The sequence below is a fragment of the Caretta caretta genome, chromosome 8 (assembly GCF_965140235.1).
Source record: "Caretta caretta isolate rCarCar2 chromosome 8, rCarCar1.hap1, whole genome shotgun sequence".
NCBI lineage: Eukaryota > Metazoa > Chordata > Testudines > Cheloniidae > Caretta > Caretta caretta.
In genome coordinates, this window is record NC_134213.1 from 74846848 (window position 1) to 74866598 (window position 19751).

Consider the following 19751-nt stretch of genomic DNA (forward strand, 5'->3'; position numbering starts at 1 on the left):
AGAAAAAGCACCTTTACAAAATGTAGGCTCTCTTTATACATATCATACAGAAGTATACAAGCCCCCACCTTTTTTCCCCTCCTCTGTACGTCACCTTTAAAAGGTATTTTTTCTGATGTTGGTTCTTTTTATTTTGCCTAGTTGACCTAGTGGTTGTGGTCTGTATCACCAGGCCAGAGATCAGCTTCCATTTCCAGCCAGAGTAGTCTGGTTTTGGTTATGATTTCAAAAGGTTTCCTTCTTCTGTTAGCCTAGTTTTAAAGGGAAGGTAGTATCAGTATTTCCCAGAAAGATAGCCACATGAAATTGATGGGTTCTACTCATCCATCAATATGGCAAGGATGGCTGTGTGTAAGCCCAAGTGGTGGTTGTAGGTCTTGCCCCTCGTAAAACTGTAGACATTGATAAGAGAAGAGATTCCAGTGTCATTTGAGCAACTTTGTTTGTTTATATATTTTTAAAGGTCTGGGCTATACTTAGTGTTAGGCTGATATAGCTACAATGCTCAGGGGTGTAAAAAATCCACACCCCTGGGCAACGTAGTGATGCTGTCATAACACCCACTGATGCAACTAGGTCAAGAGAAGAATGCTTCAGTCAAACTAGCTACCGTTGCTTCGGGAGGTGGTGGTCCTACACCGATGGAAAAAGCCCTTCTATTGGTGTAGGCTGTGTCTATACCAGTGGTTCTCAGGGCGACATGGGCTGTGTTATGTGGGCTGCAGGTTGAGAACCACAGTCCCCATCCCCAAACCCTCCACAGTCCCCTATGCCCAAAACCCCCTGCCCAGAGACCCCTCCACAGGGGAATGGGCAGCCTAAAACCTGGGGTGCTGCAGCACCCCCACAAGCCCCTCGTTCCTAGCACCCCCACCCAGTCACTGCCCAGAGTGCTCCCCCTCCCCACAAACCTGCCCAGAGTCCCACTCTCCTGCACCCTGCCCCCCTACTACACTCACCAGCCCCCTGCTGGCAGTAGTGCTCCAGCAGGCTGCCAGACACTGTCTCCTCCTCAGCCAGCCCTGCTCCCTTTCAGACCGGAGCAGCAAATTTTGCATTTTTTTAGCACACAGCTGGGCCGCAGCTGTGTCCTAATTAGGCTGTATGTGGCCTGTGGGCCACGAGTTGAGAACCACTGTTCTATACTGTGTGGTTATGTCAGCATAGCTACTCCACCATAGCAGTGACAGTATAGTTCCTGTAGCGTAGACAAGCCTAAAGTCTCCCTGCTGTTCTCTTTCTGGCATTTATATTGTTTGTTTCTTGAGCTATGTGGCAATATTAGCAGTGAGCATGTCTTAGAACTGCTCAGGCTTGTAGCTAGGCAAACAAAAGTGAGGATGCTTTGGGAAGGCAATAACAATATAAATGTGGTAAGAGTCCTCCCCACAGAAAACTGTGAAATGTCACGTGCAATCATCTGTATTTTAGAAGGATTTTAGACAATTAAAACCAAAACACAAAGAAGGAAGCCTATCTACTATTTATTTGGAATTGTAGGAAACCTTGTTGATGACAAATTATATGCAGTTAAAACACCAACACGTATCAAAAACCTTGGTTCAGAAATACTCATATATACTCAAAAAAGGGCCCATATTGCATTTATGTGGTTCTATTTGTTTTGTTATCCTCTCCTCCGTACATGTGGCAGGGACACTAGACTCCACTGTACACCCCGCAACAACAGTGAGGAGTCCTCAGCCCTCTCTAGCATTTGAGTTGGTATAATATTTTGCTACCAAACTTTCTGTTTAAAGAGAACCAATTTGAAACCTACTGATTTATTTTTGTGCTCCCTCTTTCCCCATTTGACAGTCTTTCCTTCCATGGCTTTTTCCCCTGTGGCCTGTTCTCTAAAAAGTAGCTTTCTTTCCCACTCTGGAGCCTGATCCACAGCCCATGGAAGTCAATGCAAGTCTTTCAATTGACTTAATGGACTTTGAATATGGCTCTTAACCTCTCTCTCTCTCTATGTTTTTTTGTTCCTCCGCCTTATTCCTTCCACTTCACTCATTTTTTCCATAATCTCCCATCAGCTCTCAATCACAGCTCTCTTGCTTCCCCTTTTCTGCGTTATACTATTTCCCCTGGCTCCCTTACTTCTGCTTTCTATTCCCTGTCTACTCTTTCCTGTTCTGTTCTCTCCATGCCCTTCTTTAGCCCCTTGCCCAACCTTTCTTCTCCCACTTCTACCCCATATTCTAGTCACTCTCCCCACACTTCCATATTCTCTCTCTCTTGCCCTACCTGAGGCTCCCATATCCTTCTTGCCTCCCGCATATTTCTTTCCCATTCTCCCACTGCTCCATCAATGCATCCATGTGCCCCAGCCATCATTAAAGGTCTGTAATGTGTTATTTCTACCTGTAAGTGTCTGATGTTGGAGGCAGGATCTGCCTAGGAGTGGATTATTTTGTCCACTGATGGTGTTAGTGAGATGGATTCCAGTACCTTTAGAATCTTTGATTTTTAAGATCAGGTGTTCTTACCTCAAAGTAAAAAGAAAAACAAGCTCCATGGGCCAAATTCATCCAATTGAAGTCAATAGAGTTACACACTTTTACACCAGGCAGTGATACTCAGACTGAGGCTCGCAAGCTGCAAGTGGCTCTTTAATGTGTCTCCTGCAGCTGTTGGCAGCACATGATATTAAAACACTGATTTAATTATAAACCAATTAGGATGCTTTTACTATGTTATTAATCAATTGTAGTTGATAAAATAAGAATACTTGGTCAGTCATTTTGCTGAGAGAATAATATATCTATATATAATATATAGATATAAAACTAAATATTTCCCCTATCATACTGTTTAAATACAAATATATAGTACTATAGTAAATGGAACAATGAATTCACACTACCGTGGCTCTTTTGGGCAATGCTGATTGCTAATTTGGATCCTGAACCACTGAGGTCTGAGTATCACTGCACCAGGACCTAGTCTAGCTCACTTGTTTTAGAGATATGGTCCTGGGTTGTGATGTTCAGATCAAAAGTTGAACCAAGATCTGAACTTTCCAAAAGTTCAGGAGGAAGGTGGGCACGGATGAATCATGTGTCTCAACTCAGGTCCATCTCTAATTTCTTCTTTTATAAAGGAAGGTGTATGGCCAGCAAATAGCAGTTGCTTTATTTTGATTTTTAAGCTATTCATCCAACACTACCAGAAGAAGCCTGACAGAAAAGATATGGCCCCTAGCAGCAAAACCTTCTGGCTGCTGCTATTGCTCATTACGCATTGTATTAATAGAATATAGGGTAGAGGCCATGTACATTTTTTTCCAGTACTAGATCAGACCACTGCTCCATCCACTGTAGTGTCTTGCCCCTGGCAGCAACCACTACCTGATGCTTTGTCAAAAGGAGAATTTCTTCATAATGCATCCGGCCATTGTGCAGTAAGGGGAGGGGATCCTTCCAGTGCCTTTTGGAGCCACTCAGTTTACATTTTGAAGATTAGATTTGATGAGTGTTAGATCAGGTTAGGAGCACTACACTGTATGTTGCTAAAATTTAAAGGGAAACCAATTTTTTTTTAATGATACTGTCCATACCTTTTTATTACCTATTACAAAGTACACCTCAAGGGACTATAACTTTAAAATATTAGAGAGAAATTGCATTTTTCCCCAGTCTGTTTACTTTGTGCATTTAAGAACACTGTATAATCAGTTTCACAGTTTTACCTGTTGTTTGTGTGGTTTTTTTCACAGTGGAAGGGGAGGGAAGTGTTGTTTTAAACAGGAAAATGTGATTGTAAAGCTATCACAATTGGCCAGGGGACTGAAGGGTAAGAGTTGTACCTGACACTACATTTAACTCATTTTGGGAAATAGACTAGATCCCTTTAATGCAACCTCTGCTGAAGGATCTTTGTTCCCCATAGCTTGTCTGTCAGATAGCTTCTTTAATTTTTGTTCTTTAGGATTTATTTGAAAATTTTGCCATAAAATGAGGAAGTGAAACTGCAGTTTGAAAAAAACCTCAGCAGCCTGAGCTGACAAAAAAACAAACGAAAAACCCCAACAACCCCTACAGACAGAAATTGAGTCTACTTTTAGAACACTGAGCAGAGGTATAAACTGCACTGAGGTCCTGAAGGTGATTCCCACCTGTGCGCTATCTCTCAGCACATGTACCCTATCTGATCTTAACTCTTCTGTAACCCATTCAGCACCCTATCTTCCCTTCTTGCCCGCTTTGGGGAGCTTGGCTACTCCTTTCCCATCACAAATATTCCTGACCCTCTCCTCTTCTCTGGAGGAATTCTACTCCCCACCCGCTAGCAAAGCCCCCTTTCCTGACATCAAACCCAGCTCTCAAGTTGTCCTGCTATTGTTCTCTTTTCAGAAGAGTACTCAGTCCCTGCCTCCTCCTTTGTCTCCCCATCCCTTAAAGCACTTGTTCTCAGTTAAAGATTCTTGATGGGCTAAGAAGTTACCTCAGGCTCCATCTATGCTCCAGATTCAGGTCCATGTTTTATTACTAACTTGACAAGTTTCACTTTGGATTTCATTCTGTTGTGAAGTGATTTCAATGTAATATTTCATACAATTTTAGATAGGTCTGATTGGAGACAGATAAATATTCAGGATAATGCATAAAAATAAGCTGCAAGAGATAAGTTATTCTTAGTGCCTGGCAGAAATTAAAGCCACTATCCAGGGATTTCACGTTCACCACCTATACATTATGGCTAAGGCTATGTTTTAGTCATGGGTATTTTTAGTAAAAGTCATGGACAGGTTATGGGCTATATAACCCATGACCTGTCCATGACTTCTACTATATACCCCTGACTAAATCTTGGGGGAGGAGGGGTGGCCCGGGGGTGCTGCGGGTGCTTGGGTGGGCATGGGCAGCAGCGCATGGCCCATGGATGCCGCAGGTGCTGGGGGAGGGGCAGCAGCATGCGGCCTGGGACCCCCACTGGGACTGGGGGGGGTTGGCTGGGCCAGCAGGCTCCCTACCTGGCTCTGTGCCTCCCCGGAAGTGGGGACATCCCCCTTGCTCAGCTCCTAGGTGGAGACATGGCCTGACAGCTCTGTGCACTGCCTCTGCCCAGAGTGCCGGTTTCACAGTTCCCATTGGCTGGGAACCGCGGCCAATGGGAGCTGCGGGGTGGTGCCTGCAGGTGGAGACAGCACACAGAGCTGCCTGGCCAAGCCTCTGCCTAGGAGCTGAGCGGGGGGGATGTCGCTGCTTCCGGGGAGCCCCCCGCCAGGTAAGCACTGCCCAGAGCCCGCTTTACCCCATCCCGTGCCCTAATCCCCTACCCTCCCTCCCACCCAAACTCCTGCTACTGCTGGGGACGGGGTGTGATAGCCTGAGGCTGCCCCAGCAGCGGTCGGTGAGACTGGCGCAGCAGCTGCCTGAGCTGCCCCCGGGCCAGGCGCACCAGCAGCTGCAGAAGTCACGGAGGTCATGGAAAGTCACAGAATCCGTGACTTCTGTGGCAACTCACAGCCTTAATGAAGGCTGATTATATTCTAATCTTGTCCCTTTTATAACCTGATATTGGCTAATTGGTTTGGAGTGAGCATGTTCCACTTTCTGCTACTTTCTGGTGTGGCACAGAGGCCCTGAAAAATGAATAATCTACTGCTAATTGTTTGTCATTTAGATAGTTTAAGACGAGGCCACAACATAGTTTGAAATCAGTTAGTATGGAGGAAACTCCAACAACATTATATGGGAAGCTTATAATGAAGTGACAAGAAGAAAGCTCTTTAGAATTGCTTCTGGGAAGAAAGAAGACAATGAAAGGGGTAGACTTCAGATTGAAATGAAAAATTTTGAAATAGCGCATAAAAATATTTAAAAAAAAAAACAACCACTCGAGATCAATTCAATATCATTCTGTCTGGTAAGGCAGAGACAGCTCTTCACAGGCTGCTGCAACATTATGAGGAAAATGATAATAAAGTCCTTAGATTTGTGACTTATATATTAATAAGGGCTTGTCTGCACTGGCAATTTACAGCACTGCAACTTTCTTGCTCAGGGGTGTGAACCCCCCCCCCCCCCCCGAATGCAGCAAGTTTCAGCTCTGTAAAGCACCAGGGTAGACAGTGCACCAGCACTGGGAGCCGTACTCCCAGTGCTGGTAGCTACGCCCCTCGTGGAGGTGGTTTTCTTTAGAGCCGCGGCAGCACTTTAACGTTGCCAGTGTAGACTAGCCCTAAGACAAAAGAAAGAAAAATAACAATATTAGCAACATTTTTCTGGATAACTGGAGACAGCAACAAAGGATCAGCATCTAACAAAGGAGAAAAAGAGGGATATTGAATTGGAAAAGTGAAGGGATCCAGTATGGAATGTGAGCATATCTTTGAAAAAAGTAGCAGTCCCAGAAAGATCTTTCAGGATGAGGGGGTGATGTGCCTACCTTTGCATGTAAGCAATAACCCTCTGGTTGGGTCAGTGATAGATTTGAAGGTGACTGAAATAATTTATGAATACTATATGTTCTATATGCTTTCCTGGTTGTTATAAGGGGTTTATTGTAATACATGAGGTTAATTCAAGAAGAGGCTGTTTGCACATAGGCAGGAAAAGAGTATAACGGCTTCACTGAGTTATCTATCCACCGACACTTGAGGGACAGTGAAAGAGCCATTGGCTTTCAAGTTCCACCTCCAGACACACTGCTGAGCTCAGCAGGTGGGTTTTGGACAGCAGGACAAAGACGCTGCAGGAAACTGAGAACAGAAGCTTTTGGCTGGATTTAGAGAGAGGTCCTTAAGGCCAGGGGGAGAGAGAGAACAGGGAACAGACTGAGACCCAGAGATTAGGAGTCAGGAGGAAGACAGACTTGCCTAGGGCCTTAGGTAAGATAAGTAAGCATGCAGACCTGTTGTTTTAAAAATCCACTTTGTCTTGTTTGCTTTGTTCTGTGGTTAAATAAATAGTACTTTGGTTTATAAAAGCTGTTTTGGGTCTCTGTAGTCCATTGGTCACTAGCTCCTGAAGGGAAGAACCACAGGTACTGAATCCAGTCAGACCTGCTGGTTAGCATGGTTGATACACAGGGTTCTGTAGTTTAGGTCCTGATCTGACAGTGGGAGAATTGCATGATTCTGTCAGAGGAAAGGTAAAGGGGTGCACTCAGAGACCAGAAGGGCAGCTAGCCCTGTAAGTGTGACATCAGCAGCAGCCAAGTTTGAACCCAAGACCTCTAGGTCCTAAGCAAAGGCTATAGTCACTTGAGCTAATGCTGGTAGCAGAGAGTTGTTAGCACATGGCTATTCTCTGTGGATCAGCCCCTACCCCTGGGAAATGTCTGCCCCAACTGTGACAAAATCTGTGGATCCTGGATCAGCCTCATTAGCCACCTGCGGATCCACCAGGGCTAACTGGCTATCATTTTATGGAAGACAATCATCCTCAAGCTCCAGGGGATTGCTGACAAGTCAGGAAGGTGACACAGGCACACAGGGCCTGAATGTTACTTCCAGAGGTGAGAAGGCAATTCAGAGGTGATGCGTGGGGAGGGAGGCATGTGGGCTCATGTATTCCCCCCCCCCCGATTTTTGGTTGCACCCCTCCAAACTCAGACAGGCTGGGTGGCTTGCTGAAGTGAGTGGGGGGTGGAGGTGGCACTCCCTCCCTGAACCCCACCAGGTGGGGTTAGCTTGAGCCCCCTAGCGTCACCACTGACCCCTAGGGTGGCATGCCCCACAGTTTGAAAACCTCTGTGGGGTGGTCACTTGCCTCCCAGAACCTTTACACTGCCCTCCCCCACTGTGAACAGTTACCTGTTGCCTCTGGAAGGCGTGTTGCTGTTATGAACAGACTAGCACTGGAAGTGAACAACAGGAGGGGGCTGCAGTGATCAAGGCATGAAATCAGTGATTCAACAGAGTAAGAGTTGTGGTGGCTTCAGGTGGTGTTGCAGATGTGGTGGTAGGTGAACTCACAGGGTGGTGCAAGGTGCAAAGGAATTCCCTTGGTGTGAGGAGGACACATCTGTGTATAAACAAGAAGTAAAAGGGATGCTAGCTTGAGAGAGGAGATGGATGAGCTGGGTATATGTACCAGTCCACATGCAGTGCATTGCATTGGCACAATGGGGAAGATAAATGATGGGGAGGAGGGACACAACATTTCTGTCTACTTGGGGCACCCTGATCTTTACATATGTTGCTTTTCTCCGTGTAAATGAGCCCTTGTTAATTCATTGAGGGAAAGAGCTGTTTGTTTTTTGCACCCAACACCTGCTGTTTTAATTGGTCACAACCATTGACAGGTAGGTGGGCTTTTGTCTCCGTGAATACACTTTACACTGCAAACTAGTTGCACCCATGTCTGGATGTGAGCAAAAATAGGTGCTAATATAATTAAATTATCTGGGAGTGAAGTGACAGTAGTCGTCTGGATTGCCCACTAAAGGTTGTATTAGGAAGTGATAAATCATCACTTCAGTGGTATCTTACAGGGAGAAGTTAAAGTTCTCAAATCCATGGAAAAGGGCAACGGGAGGTCATCGCATGTAAATAGTATTTATGTAGGGGGTTCAGGGAGATTCAGCCTGAATAGTCTACCAAGGGGAGTGGCTGGAAAGCAGTAAATCACCGCTTGAGTGCTGGCTTGTGTGTCTCTCAGAACTGCGTCTGCAGCTGCTGAGCTGTTGCACGCAGTATACAGAGCTCTAGGCTGCTCAATTAGAACTTCAAAAGACTAGAAGAATTCTGTTCAATCAAAGTGGTTCTGGTTTAGCTGTGAGATCTGATTGAGAGCTGCCAGTGTCTGTCTGCCTTCCCGAACCGATCTGGCTCCGAGATGAAGGGTATGCTGCACTGATCGGAAAGTGTGCGAGTACTCTTCAGAGAGGTAAGTGGCTCCCTATTATTTGTCTAACTTCAGATTATGCGAAGGGACAAGTCACTGAACCAGAAGCCTTTAAAGATTTTTACATCGCTAGTTTTCTCTGTATTTTGCTATCCCAGTGATGATACAATGATTCCACCGGGGTGCTTTTACGAGACTTTAATGTGGAGATCTTTGGTCTATATAATGAACAGTCATTATTAACTAAATGAAAAGTGTTACTATGGTAATCGTGATGCACTGGAATTTGCCCATAAATATCCCAGCTAATTTAGTTTGAACAGACGGAGCTGGCGTTTGCACTTGCATATTCCAGATGATCAGTGAGCTTTGTTAAAAATATGCTGGGTTTGTATGTGTGTGTAAAAACATATGTATTTGTTCTAATGGTTTGGTGTGGTGGTCCTTGTTTACAATGTGTTGCCCTGTTTACTGTACCAAAGGAGGCTCAGCTGCTTTGGAAATTAATTGAATGGGGCACAGCTGGAGGTAGATCATTTCGAGGAGACAGACTTTTCAACTAATCTCTTCGAAAGCTAGCAAAGAAAGAGAAGTAGCCTGCCATGTAACTGTGTTGACAACATTGTTCTTTTTCTTTGCTGGATGACGAATGAATAGCTGGTTGTATTTGTCTCCCAGGGGGAGGGGAGAAAGGAGAAGAGCTCAGAGCTGACTCACCCTAAACTATTTTGGTAGCTCTGAACTAAATCTGGTCTCGATTTTAGGCGTTTAGAGCTTTGAGGCTTTCGAGAGGAAGAGATTTCGGAGTTTAGCTACCACGGGGATGGGCTCTGTGGAAACTGCTTCAATACATAATCAAAGGTCGGTAAACGACGGCTGTTATTTTAAAAGCCAAAAGCAGCTGGTGCGTTCAGGCTCGTGTTCCACACAGCAGCCAAAGGAAAGATACAATATTGAGTGTCAAGTCAATAACCGATCTCCTCATTCGTGATTACATAATTTTGCTTTGTTTAAGGAGGAGCCCATAGCAAGATGCTGCTTCCTGTCCCGCTCTGTTACTGTTTTTTACATAAACCCATTATTAGTGCAAGATAGAAGAGCTGTATGTTTACTACTGGAAAGAACTCTGAAATAGCTCATGGGGATGCGCCTGGTAACGCAGAGAAATCCTGGGACTAGAACAATGTGATAACAATAAATGGCTTCCCCCTGCCAAAAAGAGAGGAGGTCTTGTTGGTTGGGCTGTCTCTGTCTGCACAGAGAGGAAACCGCATAGCCGCTGGAACTAGGGGTGCTGCTACACCCCCGGCTTAAAGTGGTTTCCATCATATACAGGGTTTACAGTTTACTGCTGAGGGCATTCTGTGCCTAAAAATTATACGCACAATATTTTAAAATTCTGCAAGTTTTATTTGTCAATAAATAAATGCAGAGGCTCCAGCATGGCAGTGGGGCGCACAGGCCACTGGCTTGCTGAAGGTGGGAGATCACCCTGCAGTCCTCTCCCAGCCTCAGGACGCAGACTCAGTGGTGTGGTGAGGTTGGGCCCGAACCTAACACAGCACAAGGCCTGGACCTGCCCCAGAAAAATCCTGGGGCTCGGTGCAAGGCAGGTGGGCTCAACCAGGCAGGATCCAGGTGAGGCGGGGCTCAGCATGGTGGGATCCAGGTGTGCGGTGAGAGGATTCTGTGTGGGACAATCTGGGTGCAGGCAGCTCTGGGTGGGGGGTCTATGTGTGGGGGGATCTGGATGTACAGAGGCTCATTGGGGGGGTTCAAGGTGCAGGGGCAATGGGACTCTGCATGGGCTTTCAAGTGAAGGTGGTTGGGGCTAAGTGGAGGGGTCTGGGTGTGGGGGTCTCAGTGGGGGGAGTGGGGCTTGGGGTGGGGGTCTGGGTGCAGCTCGTTGGGGGTTAGTGGTGTGGGGGTCTGGATGTGGGGGCTCAGGGTGGTGCGGGGGGGTGGAGCTCATCAGGGTGGTCGTTTGAGTGCAGGGAGCTCAGTGGGGGTAATCTGGGGGCAGGGGTCCAAAGGCAGGGCATCTGGGTATAGGAGGCTTCAGATGTAGGGGGTTGAGATTCAGTGAGGTGGGGTTTGGGTATGGAGGGCTAGGAGGGTTGTGGATGTACCTGGTGAAGCTTGTCAGGGGTGTCTGGGTATGGGAGGTCCGTATGCATGGGGGTTGGGTGGATGTGGGAGCAGCTCCCCCTACAGTGACCCTTCCCATCCACAACTGAGGAGCAATGGGGACAGGAAGCAGGGGAGGATGCTGAGCTTCCTGCAGCGGGGGGAGGTTTCTGGGGATTGATTTGACACTGCCCTAGACAATCCTTGCAAGGGAAGAGGAAGTCCTGTCCTCTCCTGCCTCCAGCCCAGACCTGACTAGCAGCTGATCCTGGCTCAGGATAGGAGCCACTGGCTCCTAGGTGTCCCCAGCCCCATGGTGATTTACCTCTCCGCTGGCTGCTCTGGGTGCCTGAAACAATGTACCTGCTCTGCTAGGGAGTGGTGCATGACTGCACTTGCAGATTCTCTTTGCTTCCCTGTCAGAAAGTCATTTTTATGTGGGAAAGCAAAGAAATCTGTAGGGGACATGAATTCTGTGCACGCGCAGTGGCACAGAATCCCCCCAGGAGTAACTATTTGATTCAGTGACTCAGCACCCCTAGGAAACAGTGATTTTCATTTAAAGAGCTAGCTGAAAAATACTCCGATTTGACAACCATTTTATCTTCAGGAATGGAGAGAAGGAGGATCCAGAATTTTTTTTTATCCCTAGTCAAGGGTGTTTGTTGGCTGATCTGCCATTCAAAATCAATGAGCAGTTGCACTGTGTGGGTCTAATTTCATATTACCTTAACAGGGGTATGTAACATTTTCAGGGAATTGTATAGTACGGCGAAAGGGCCAAATGACGAGATACTAGGACTCAGTAAAAAATTAAGTAAGTAATATGAATACTTAATCCTTAGCTTTTATATAGCTTTGTTTCTTAATTCATAGATTTCAAGGTATTGTATAGGTGGGGAACAGGTGAAATGACATGTCAAGACAAATAAAAGCATGTCATGGAAGAGTTGGGAATAAAACCCAGGTCTCCTGATTTAGGCAAATGAAAATCAATGGGAATTTTTCCTGGTTAAGGACTTTGTAAAAATTAAAGACTTGACCTCACTGGGATTTGAGGGCACTCAGCACCTTCTGGGAGGTGTTCAGATTTTCAGAATCTTTCAGAATGAGCTTCTCTAAGTATGGATATCAGAATTTGGCTGAGAATTTTTTTTTTAAATGTTCATCATAGAAACGTTCATGATGATATAGTAGAGGTTTTCTGCTTGACAAAATGCATTTTTAGCTTTTAAATCAAAATCCACAAAACTGTCTTGATCATGTTACAATTTAAATGACTTACAATCCCAAAAAACAGTTAAAATTGAAGTATTAGAAGTATTTATGCATACATTTTTAAATAAAAGTAAAAATTTAGTTTGTGGCCAGTTATTATAAATCTAATGAAATGATGTGATAAAAAGACTGATCTGAAATGTTTCTGACAAACAATGTGGGATTTGTTCAGTTAAACTTTTCTCAAAAGCGAGTTAAAAATCTAGTATGAAACATTGGCTGGCCACAGCTTTATTTTAATTTGAAATTGATATTGAGTAAGCCCAAGTCATCCTTGTTTATATGCTTTCCACTGACTCAGAATAATGGTTATAAAAAACTGTTCAAATAGGTTGTGAGCTTATCATAATATAGGATAAGGATTAATCAGCTTTTTTTTTTAATTGTAAGTACACTTGACATCTTTTCAGAAGCCTTTTCAAAGCTCTGGTCTGTCTGTAATCTCATGTGTTTGATGCTTGGCAGACTCTAGCTTGTTCCTGATAGAGGTTTAGATCCTTTGAACTGTTGCATGTGCTCTCACCCACTCACCCCCTTTATCATATCAGGTTATGGATTCCCTGAACCTTTGTATTCATTTCAAAGTCTTCAGGCCAGTTTGCCATGGAGGCTAGAGTACCAATTAATTTTATAATACCTGTATCAAAGGCTTGGTAGTATGCAGGAATTTTTTAATCCCAGATAATTTTATGGAAGCACCTCTTGGTGCAGGAAGACTTGTTTGATTTTTAACTATTTTCTTGGTTACTTTAGACAAATGCAAAAAAAGTGTTCTTTTTGTTTTAAGTTCAAAATAGTTTTCAGCTACTACATCTATCCAAGCCACCTGCCAACTTCTGTGGTTTTTCAATCACATTTTCCTTTTTTATTTTATTTATTTATTTTAAAATGTGCGGTTCTTCTCTCTTGATATGAAAAACCACGCACACCAGCAATGGGGAAAACTGAAGGCCTTGATCCTGCCATTGACTCTGCATGGGTCCTTCACTTGCGTGCAGAAGGCTGCCAGTGCCAATTCAGTTTCAGGATCAGGGCTTTGCTGACCATACATTGAAAATGGTGAAAGGGACTATACACAAAGTGCTTGCAAATGTGCAAAGTAAACAAACTGAAAAATATATTTTTCTGTAATCTTTCAATTACAATATTCTTAAGGATTACTTGTAATAATAGTACTGTAAGTAAAACGTTTTCAAACAGGTGTGTGTTTTTAATTGACTATGCCCCTTTAAATGTCCCAAAATAGTTTGTTTACTTGAATTGGATATGCACATATTACTCTGCTCCATCCCTCTTAACTCCATTACTAGAGAGAGCAGTGAGAGACAGGGGTGAGATGGGGGCAGGAAGGAGGTTAGTATCTATAGTACAGTACAACCAAACCAAGTAAGACATACATCCAAAGAGCCTGATACAAACCCCCCACTGAAGTCAATGGGCATCTTTCTGTATGATGAGCTTTGGAGCAGAACTCGAGTGTGATATGAATCAGTTTTCATATATATCTAACAATGCACTGATCGCTTAGCATTTTGAAAAGAGATGGTTTAAGACCCTGATCCAGAGTCCTTTGAAATAAGTAGAAAGACTCCCATTGACTTCATGGGATTCTTGAATCAGGCTGTAAATAGGGATTTCACAAATACAAAGGGGGCAGACAGGATGAATCTAATTTCTGTGGCCAAATGAGAAGTTTTCTCCTGGACAGACTGGAGTTACAGTTTTCACCATTAGACTTATTTTATTGTTCTCCAAAAGTACCACTTACTCTGTGAAGTAAGGTAGAAAAACTTCAGAGCATCTCCGGGGAAGGCGGGGGTAGGGAAAAGGGGTTTGCTTCAGGAAGGCAGATTGAACCATAATGTTGGCATTTTTATTCCCAAATCAGAGTCAAAATAGCTTTTTGAATACTCCATCTTAGGTATTTATAAGGCATATATCAGGTTGGTGTCTGAGCAATGGTGTGAATAGAATCTTTGTTTTGGAATGTAATATTGTTTGGTTTTTCCCAGCAGACAGATGCCTTCACCCTGTTTCCAATCCCTCTGCAAAATTTCCCAATGCATCCACATTCATTAATGTACATGGTCATTTAAAGACCTCTTGGTCCATGCTTCCTCTCTTTGCAATATAATAAAAGGGTGGGTGGGTTCTTTCAAAATCTGTGCATGGAATCTGGAAAACATCTTGTCTATTAGCTGGGATCTGGAGTCTTTTGTTTCTTCTGTAGCTGACTAAGACCAATTTGCTTCACAGATGGTCAAAAGCTGTCTTTGCTCTTCTTATGGGGCTAGGGGGAAGTAACGGGGACAGAGATATTGTACTATGATGAAAATACAAAATTCCTACCATAGATTTAGCATTATAGGAGACTGAAACAGTTTTTGTTCTGCCCTAAATAGAAGCGAGCTATACCATTTCCCAGGCTCTTACTCTAGTGTGACTGCATGTTAGCAAGCAGTAATGTTCAGAACTGGGATTCCAGTCCCTTTTGTTCAGAAACCCTCTAGTATGTTGACCCATTGTGTCAGCTGTTGATTGAAACTTTTGGCAGGCAAAGAGTGCTCTCTAATAATGAGTGTAGTTTTCTAGGACTGCATCTACAGTAAATTCAAGCATTCCTGCTTGGCTCATACACTGAAACAATTGAAACATTCCAGGATCTCCAGCTGAAAAGGGGCTCATTCCTTGGAGCTTTGACATTCAGCAAAAGCAAAACTTGTCAGATAATCTGGCAATTTGCATTACTGAGCTGACTGTTTTGGTTATGTTGCTGAATCTTGACTTGCTTTTAGGAGTCCATCAAGGAGTAGCAAGTCCTACTTCTGACCCTTGGTGAGGATGCTAGCAGGCATGATTATAGAAAAATTGAGTAGACCTATTTTGAGGGGGGAAATGCTGTAATGTAATCAACATTTTTATGTATTAAAATTAAAGTATAGCTACATATACTTTGCAAGTGGAGAGATCGTTTATCAAATGTGAAAGCAGGATGTTTATGTCTCTCATGTGAATTCTCAAAACAGCACCTAAATGCTCATTTTGTATACCTAAGTGTGAATTTAAGTATACAAATACTAGACTTACATATCCCATCAATGTGTATGCATTTGAAAACTGGGCTTATGGTCTAGCTCATGTGGGGGGTGAAGGTGCTTTAAAATGTGCAGTAGCAAATTCATGGTTTAATACTTGGAAAAGTAAACCTCATGAGCCTTTCTTGTTTCACTGAAATAGTTTGTCAGGCTGTTGTTTTAGAAATTAATATCTTTGATAATGGAAGTTATTGGTGCAGGCGGGTGGTCCTCTTTCTCTAGATATCGCTACATAGGAAGTAGTCTGAAGTCTATGGTTAATGTGTGTCTATCACAGATTTTGGTGGTAGCCAAAACTATAGCTGAAGTTACATTGCAACTTCTATTATTCTATCCACTTGTTTTTGCATGCTTGTAACTTTTGAGACTAAAACTTCATATGCTTTGTCTCAGCCTAGAGATGAATTTACTAGCAAGTTTGAGGAAAATCCCTCATATGTTTGAGTTAAGGAGGCTGAGGAAAGTACATTTATTATATTATAATACTTTTGCACTTATCAGTCTCAAGGTTTTTTATGAAGATGGTAAGTACCATCATTAGGTGCAAAATCAGAGGCAATTCTAAAAGTTGGCTCAGTGCGGGCAAGTTAGGCTGGGACTTCCAAACTTCTGTAAATATGGGGTTTGGGTGCCTACTCAATTAAGGTTCCAGCCTCAATGTTAGTGTGAGTTTTGAGAACCTTCATTTTTTTCATTTCTTGACTTTGTTTGGGAATAGTTAACTTTTTAGCCTTAATACTCTGTTTAGTATATGGACCAATGGAGTTATACCAATTTACACTAGCTGGGAATCTGGCCCTGGATCTATATCCTGCATTTTCTGTTTTGGACCTACCTCTGAATCAATTATGTTGGCATGGGTAATCAAAAATGCAAAGCAGCCTATACAACACAGTAAAATTTTGAATGAACTGGCAATATTTTTTGTTGCCACCAGGTAGAAATGACTTCCCCAAACCACATTCTGAATGAAGATGTAAACAATAGGAGGGTCTGAGATTTAGTGGTCACGTCAAGGGACACATCATAATCTGTCAGAAAGACCTCTTGAAAGGTTTTTATTTTAATTTAATCCCTGTTAGTTGACTCCATCTACAAGAGCACAACTTCTCATAAACATTACACAACATGCAAGAGCAATTCTACAGAGCCTCTGCACTTGGAACTTTTCACTTTCACATTATAAGTGATGTCATCAAGGTCCTACCATAAATACCTTGCTCTAATTACAGATAGTGTTTTTATTAAAAAAAAAAAAAGGCGGGAGGGAGTTTTTATCAAGTCACCAACACATTTGTGGAGTCCATGGCTAGATTCTCAGCAGCATCCGAGGCCTTTGTGGTGCAGCTAAAGTGGAGGGGGGAGACTGTAAAGGTAGTTTTATGAGCTGAACCCTGACATAAGTGAGATAAGCTTCAGTGTTGCTCTAAATTATGCCTGGCTACAATAACCTGCAAAGACCCCCAGCACTCTAACAATGTCCTGATGTTGGAGCTGGAAGTGGATGGAGTGGGGCATAGAGCCGGTGTAGCCATCACTACAGGACCTCTGGATTCCCCTAAACCAGAGGCATCCATTGGTAGTCACTTAATGCTACTTTATATTTGTGGAGTGGCAGAAAGCAGCCTTATCATGGGGCCAGAATCTGACCCTATGAATTTACACCAAGTGTTGTAATTTTGTTCATGTTGGAGACACCTCTCTGTTGTAGGCCAGGGTATAATTGACCAAATTCACCTCTAATGTAAAGTTGCATCCCACTTATACCAGTAGTGAATTTGACTCAGTTGGCCTGTGTATCCTACAGAAAAGAATTCCAGTAATCTATTGCCCTTCTCTTTTGGATAAAATCCTTTGTTTTACAAACTGTTAAAAATATTTGCCCCAGGTCTGTAGTGCTCACTACTGAGTTTAGACTAGCAATCTTTTAAACTAAGCCTTGGTCTGTACGTTGTTGGTTTTTTTTCCTGACAATTCAGTTTCAGTTAATGATTCCAGACTGATGTTTGACCTTTCAAATGGAATGGTTTCTAAGAACTCCGGGTAAAACAACAGATAAGAAGATAAACCTTGTAGGTAATAGCAGATTATGGCCCAGATCCTGCAAACACTTGCATATGTGTTCAAGTCAATTATTTTAATGGGGCTATTCACATGCATAAAGGTTAAGTACATTTGTATAATAATCTGCAGGATTGGAATTTATGAGATTAGGTCATAATTTAGTGTATATTTGAAAAGCATATAAATTGTCTGCCTTCTAATACAAGAAGTGTAATGTTAATAGAGACAACAGCTAACAATGTTGTTTAATTTCATTTAAAATGGCAGCACTAGTGATTGATGAACACTGTGGATAACTTTTATTTTTCAGAGCTGAGAATGATAGCTGCTGGAAAACTTTCAAGTCTCCACAGAAATATACAGATGAACCATCAGTTCTCACTGGCTTCTTCTATGGATCTTTTGAGCAGCAAACCTCCTCTGACCGAGCATCGCTTAGACTCCTATCAAGATGTTTCTATCCATGGCACTCTCCCTAGGAAGAAAAAGGGGACCATTCCCATTAGATCTTGTGATATGTTTAGCCATATGGGAACCCTGCCGTTCTCCAGAACACATAGGCAGCAGTCACCTTTGATTCAAGATGTCCTAGAGGAGTATCCCCTGCAAGACAGGAAGAGTGAGAAACTCCACTTCAGGTACCTTCTTAAATTTAACCCAGATGTTTGTTTTATAAGAGCTGTACTGTATTCTTCTAGAACTCCTGTCCTCTACTTATAAGGCTACACTGGCATGGCTGAGCCAACATGGGCATGACCGTGAGCTGGTGCTCAGCTTGAGTCAGCCCTTAGTGAGATGGCCCAAAGTCACAAGCCAGGTTTTAGGTCCGCTTCTATGTAATTATTACACAAAAAATGAAATCTGATGCATTTTGCTAATTATAAGGGAAATTTTTGCATTTTATTTCATAGATTAAAATGAAAAAAAGTCTTAGGTGGTGGTTTGATTAAGTTTTAAATATTGTAAATTTTAATAATTTTTGTTGCTTTGTTCCTGTAGATTCAGAAATCTCTGGGGGGGGTGTGTGTGTGGTGAGAGGCAGGTCTAATTAGTTGTCCTAGTAAAGATAAAAATATTCTGGCCAAAAATTTTAAATGTCGGTACCTAAACTTAGACACTTAAACAAAAGCTCGATCCAATTCCACTTGAAGTATTTGGGACCACTACTGAAAGCCTCAGTTACTTACAATAATGAGTGAAGACTAAGAACCTGCATCAGATAGTCATTCTATTAACTTCAGTGAACACTGTATCAGTTCCTAAATGTCCTGATTTTCAGAGATGCTGATCCTTCAATGGCTCTGAACATCCTCCTCATACCATTTTGTGGGATATCTACTTAGGTTTGCCCACATATTACACTCAAAGGGTGAAATCTTAGCTCCATTGAAGTCAATTCCGATGAAGTGAGCTGTAGCTCACGAAAGCTCATGCTCAAATAAATTGGTTAGTCTCTAAGGTGCCACAAGTACTCCTTTTCTTTTTGCGAATACAGACTAACACGGCTGTTACTCTGAAACCTGTCATTATTTATTACTGTTATTTAGTAAGTGATAGAGCAGAAGAATTAGGGTGCAAAGTTGTAAAAACACAGTCGCGGAGCATAGGCAAAGTATTGTTGACAATCCCATAAGAATGGCAAGATTGTCTTGGGTGGGTGCCAGAGTCAGGAAAAACAGAACAAACTTGAGTATAACACAGTGGATTAATAAGGTACAAAGAATATGAGATCCCATTTTGCTGCTTGGATTTCAGAATTGGCATGGTTAAGAAAAGTAGCCAAATGGAACTTCTACATTGGGATTTATAGTTACACTGTAAAAATGTATTTACCAATCAGATTTCATCACACAACCTTTGATTGAAGGAGCGAAATTGTATATGCTCTGTTCTTCTGGCAGATCAGATCAGCCTTCTCCTTTTAAGGGTGAAGTTAACTGAATCTATATTGTTAGTAGTGCTTGAGGACAAGCTGAAAGGTTGTTCAGGAACAGTTGTTTGTTTCTTTCTACCCTCCAACAAATCAGTCTGGGTAAATGGCTTCAGAGCACATAATATTCCTCTCCATATGGTATATAGGGCAATGGTCGTGAGGTGTAATTGCTTCCTGCTTGTTTGGCCTGGCTTGTGACCTGTTGAACTCCTTTTAATTTTTATGTGATGAGAAAGTGCATGCACCCAGAGATGTTATCAAAAGAAGAATGTGACCTCATACAGTGTTGCTTTCTCACAATCTTCCTTCACATAACAATTACTGTACAAGTACAGTTTACAAGAGATGTACCTTCTCTCTTTTAGCGAATAGGGCCTCCAAATTACTTATATTTATACTTGTGCTATTAGGAATATTGCTGCAGTCTCAGCAAGAACAAAAGTGTCAAGAGGGGAA

At 42.9% G+C, this 19751-nt stretch overlaps 1 protein-coding gene across 4 annotated transcripts in view; it reads left to right on the forward strand.

The window, feature by feature from the left end:
• Positions 1–8590: 8590 nt before the first annotated feature.
• Positions 8591–19751, forward strand: part of BCAR3 (BCAR3 adaptor protein, NSP family member) — a 93373-nt gene continuing 82212 nt past the window's right edge. Inside the window, exons 1-2 of one of the 4 annotated variants that reach the window (XM_048862194.2) lie at positions 8591–8840; positions 17673–18000. In XM_048862194.2, the coding sequence (XP_048718151.2) occupies positions 17681–18000 (320 nt within the window). In that variant the 5' untranslated portion in view covers positions 8591–8840; positions 17673–17680. Of the gene's footprint in view, positions 8841–9573; positions 9660–10264; positions 10437–17672; positions 18001–19751 lie in introns of those variants that run through there. The other 3 variants (XM_048862195.2, XM_075131618.1, XM_075131619.1) reach the window with 3 other exon arrangements.